General features: G+C 54.4%; 1 protein-coding gene across 1 annotated transcript in view; it reads left to right on the forward strand.

Moving 5' to 3' along the window:
* Position 1: 1 nt before the first annotated feature.
* Positions 2-4422, forward strand: part of TSR1 (TSR1, 20S rRNA accumulation, homolog (S. cerevisiae)) — a gene marked incomplete at its 5' end in the record, with an annotated part of 5220 nt that continues 799 nt past the window's right edge. The window contains 10 exons of the mRNA XM_009995125.1: positions 2-143; positions 222-356; positions 504-931; positions 1219-1378; positions 1707-1873; positions 2155-2357; positions 2793-2955; positions 3080-3190; positions 3537-3669; positions 4086-4221. Of these exons, the coding sequence (XP_009993427.1) occupies positions 2-143; positions 222-356; positions 504-931; positions 1219-1378; positions 1707-1873; positions 2155-2357; positions 2793-2955; positions 3080-3190; positions 3537-3669; positions 4086-4221 (1778 nt within the window). The remainder of the gene's footprint in view (positions 144-221; positions 357-503; positions 932-1218; positions 1379-1706; positions 1874-2154; positions 2358-2792; positions 2956-3079; positions 3191-3536; positions 3670-4085; positions 4222-4422) is intronic.

Raw genomic sequence — 4422 nt, forward strand, 5'->3', positions numbered from 1 at the left:
GGGGGCCGCCGCCCGGGCCCCGCTGCCCCTGCTGCGGAGCCAGGGCTCGGCTCTTGTGCGTCTGGGCGAGGGCAGAGCCGGTGACTTTGCCCTCCTCTGCCCCCGGCTGAAGCAGCGCTGGCGCTTCGTGACAGCGCAGGCAGGTGAGGGAACGGCCCTGCTGATGTGGTTCTGGCTCGGCAGGCTCGGCAGCCTCAGTGAGGGAGGTGTTTTCTCTGCAGGGGACCTGCACGCTGTCTTAGACCTGGCGAAGGTTGCTGACTCCCTGCTGTTCATCCTGGATCCTGCAGATGGCTGGGATAGTTTAGGGGAGCACTGCCTCTCCTGCCTCTTTGCACAGGGGCTCCCCAGTTACGGTGAGCAAGTGAGAAACATTAAGGGTTTCTAGTGGGGTACAGGTCATGGTGATGCTTGATGGGAAACCGATAGAGTGCTTGCTAATACTTGGTAGAAGAGTTCCGAGAAGGTTTGCCCTCTGATCCTGTTCTGTGCACTCTTGGTAGCTCTTGCTGTCCCGGGGGGCACTGACTTGCCACCCAAGAAGCGGATAGATGCCAAGAAGAAACTTGCCAAAGCCATTGAGAAGCGCTTTCCCGAGGCCAAGCTCTTTCCCCTGAACACGGAGCAGGAGTGCTCCCTGCTGCTGAGGCACCTGGCTGCCCAGAAGCAGAGGCACCTGGCTTTCCGGGACAGGCGGGCTCACCTGCTCGCCTGCGCTGCCGAGTTTGTGCCTGGTCAGGAGAGTCCCCTGGTTGGGACCTTGAAGGTGTCTGGCTTTGTCCGGGGACAGACCCTGGACGTGAACAGCCTGGTGCACATTGTGGGGCACGGAGACTTCCAGCTGAGCCAGGTGGATGCACCCCCTGATCCGCTGTCCTTGAACCCCCGAGTGGTTAAAGGACAGAAGAGGAGCCAGGACATGGAGGTGCAGGTGCGTGGGCAGTCAGGGCTTTTCCGCTCCTGGTAGAACACAATGTTTCTAAACTTCCATCAGGAAAACAACATAAAATGGGTGTATGTGGTTGAGGGGGAGTAATGGAGCTTTATCAGGACAGCCAGCAGGGCTGTGTTCTGCCACTGGGCTGAGATTCCTTGGATGTGGCATGTAATGAGTGTTATGTTGCAGCATAATAAACATGATAGGGAGTTTCACTTCAGACTGATGGCTAGCTCAAGCTGGGTGTCTTCATAGCAGGGAACTCTGCTCTTGCCCTTCAGGATGACTCTGTAAATGGTACTGATGAGATGGAGGAAGATGTTAAAGTCTTGATGAAGGCAGATCCAAAAAAGCAGGAGTCTTTGCAGTCAGAAGTGGTTCCTGATCCTATGGAAGGGGAGCAGACGTGGCCCACTGAAGAAGAGCTGCGAGAAGCAGAGGGTGAGTAGCAGTGATACTTCTGTACCTTTTCCTTGTTCCTATGAAGAGTGTTGTTAGAAATTCTCTGTAAATGGGATGTCTGAGGGTGGCTGTGAAGCAACGTGTTCCTTGGGAGCCCAGGGCTTCTATTCTTAGTCTCATCACCTGACTGCTGGGCTGCATGGGCTGCCTGGCAGTTAGCAGGGTTACATTTTAGCTGCCTTTCTGGACCGTGACAATTCTGTGCTGGGAACCACAGGTCTAAAGCTGATGTTTGCTCTCCTGGTGTAAATGTTGCTGAGGGAAAGGAGAATTGTTCCTGTGTTAACTCTTGGTTGGAATCCTACAGCTTCTCTGAAGGCAAACAGGAAGGTGGTGAAAGTCCCCAAAGGCACATCCAAGTACCAGGCTGCCTGGATTGTGGATGATGAAGAAGAAGGCAGTGAGAAAGATGATGATGATGATTATGAAGATGATGACATTGATGATGAGATGATGGAAGATGCAGTTTCCCAGGTACCTCTGAGAGCTGATATTGCAGGTGATCTCCAGGGCACTAGTGCTTATCCTTGGACTGTCTTTCCTTGCTCCATGCAAGGGCACAACACAGAGCCAGGACTTGCCTGGATTGACATTGTTAAATCTCTTTTGCATTATGCTGCTTCTTGGGCCTGTTAGATACTGAAATGAAGGACTCGTAGCTTGCGGCATAACTCACACAGTGTGAGTGCAAGTGGGGTTTGCAGGGCTGGGTGGGCATCCTGTGCTGACAGGCCCTGTGCTGCCCTCCCTGGCAGGAGGGGGAAAGCTGTGAGGAGGAAGAGGAACCTGCAGAAGAGGAATGTGAGACCATGACCATTTCTGAGTGCCTGCGGGACGACCAGTATGATGAGAAGGTGGAGGAAGATGAACAGATGCTGGAGAGATACAAACAGGAGAGAATGGATGAAATGTTTCCAGATGAGGTGGACACACCACGTGATGTACCTGCCAGGGTCCGGTAAGAAACTGGACGCTTTGCTGGGAGAGGAGCTGGAAGGTGCCATTCTGTCTAGTTTGGTGAGGTAGGGCAGGAAGCCTGTGATGTCTTAGCCGTGGTGTCTGAACCTGGCTGAAGGACTCTTCTGAAGATACATCCTTGGGCTCTGAGGCTTCCAGGGAAGGCACTAGTTGGGGAGCAGTGGGTGGGCCTGGGCAGCTCCCTTCAGCAGGGGGAGCTGGATCCTGACCTGGGAGAAGGAGGACGATGGCAAAGTAAGGGGAGGTTGTCTGGGGACTTGGCTGCTCTTTCTATCCCTCCCTGTGCTAAGTTATTCTCTGGGAGCAAACGTTTGCTTTCCCCTCTGGAGGTCTGAGTCCTTGTGCATCACAGAAGGTGCTGGCCAGGCACCTGGATTGGTGAGGTAGTTTGTCTTTCCTGTTGTCTGTCCTTTAGGTTCCAGAAGTACAGGGGGCTGAAGAGCTTCCGGACTTCTCCGTGGGACCCCAAAGAGAATCTCCCCAGGGACTATGCCAGAATCTTCCAGTTCCAGGACTTCTCCCGGACCAGAAAGCACCTGTTCCGGCGAATCGAGAAAGAGGAGACTGAAGGAGCCTTGGTAACTCCCTTTTCTCTTGCTGAGTTCTCCTGCTCAGTACTCTTGCTGCTAGTAGGAAGGACTCTACAGAGGGGTGGCTGAGTTCTGTTGAGAGGAGTATTCACAGCTGATCCTCTCTTGGCAGGTTGGCTGGTATGTTACCCTCCATGTCTGCAATGTCCCTGTCTCAGTGATGGAGAGCTTCAAAGAAGGGAAGCCCCTGGTCCTGTTCTCGCTGCTTCCCCATGAACAAAAGGTGACTAAGCACAGCCCTGCTGATGTCTTGTAGGTGTGCAGCTCCTTGTCTCATTCCCTGAGGCTGCATGGCTTGGAGAGGTTCTGGCTGCAGAGGGTTTGGGCTGAAATCTCCCTGTATTGTTCACATTTCAAAGTAGGACCTTCCCTTCAGAGCAGGCTGAATCTGCCAGGGTGTTAAGACTCAAGTGCCTGAGCCTGGCTGAGGTGTCTGCATTGGTGACCAGCAGCCCTTTGGAAAGTCATTAAGGGCATTTGTTTCTGCTGCAACATCCCATTGCTTTCTCCTCTGGCCACCATCTGGCCAGCCCTGCTTCCTCCAGCCCCTCACTCCCTGCCTCCTGCAGATGTCTGTCTTGAACTTCCTGGTGCGGCGCCACCCCAGCAACAGCGAACCCGTGAGGGCAAAGGAGGAGCTGATCTTCCACTGCGGGGTCAGGCGCTTCCGAGCCTCCCCCCTCTTCTCCCAGCACACCTCAGGTTTGTGAGGGGCTGGTGGGCTGGGCATGGGAATGCCAGGAGTTGGGGCTGGGGTTTCTAGGGCAAGAAGCCTGTGATGTCTTAGCCATGGTGTCTGAACCTGGCTGAAGGACTCTTCTGAAGATGCACCCTTAGGCTCTGAGGCTTCCAGGGGAGCGGGGGCACTAGTTAGGGGCGGCTTGGGCAGGATGGCTCACTGGTCCAGGCACAGCAGTGGCAGGGTCCACACAGTGAGCTGGTGGCTCAGAGGGATCACCTTAATTCCCAGGTACTCTGTGTCAGCAGAGGAGGGGAGCTTGTCATCCATTTTCCTAAAGCACAGGGCTGTTTGCTAGGGAAGAATGGGCTCTGTGGGTTTTCCCAGAGCTCTGAGGACAGCTGTGGGCCTGAACTTGACCATTGCTCTTCTGTCCTAGCTGATAAGCACAAGCTGGAGCGTTTCCTGCGCCCGGATGCTGCCGTGGTGGTGACTGTTTACGCCCCCATCACTTTCCCTCCTGCCTCAGTGCTGCTTTTTAAACAGAGAAGTAATGGTAAGTTGTTAAGTGCTGAGGAAGTCTGGGAACCAACCTTTAGCTGCCCATTCCCATACCCCACTTAAAAGTGCATCTATCCAGAACATATGACTTGAAAAAGGTGTCCCCTTCATGTCCATTCTGACTGTCACTGTTACCTTGGTCTGTCCCTGCTGTGGGGTGCTCCGGGCCTGGAACTGGTTGTGGAAGGGGGTGCTGGAGGCACCTCCTGGGGTGT

The sequence above is a fragment of the Chaetura pelagica genome, unplaced genomic scaffold, assembly GCF_000747805.2.
Source record: "Chaetura pelagica isolate M959 unplaced genomic scaffold, ChaPel_1.0 scaffold713, whole genome shotgun sequence".
NCBI classification, from domain to species: Eukaryota; Metazoa; Chordata; class Aves; order Apodiformes; family Apodidae; genus Chaetura; species Chaetura pelagica.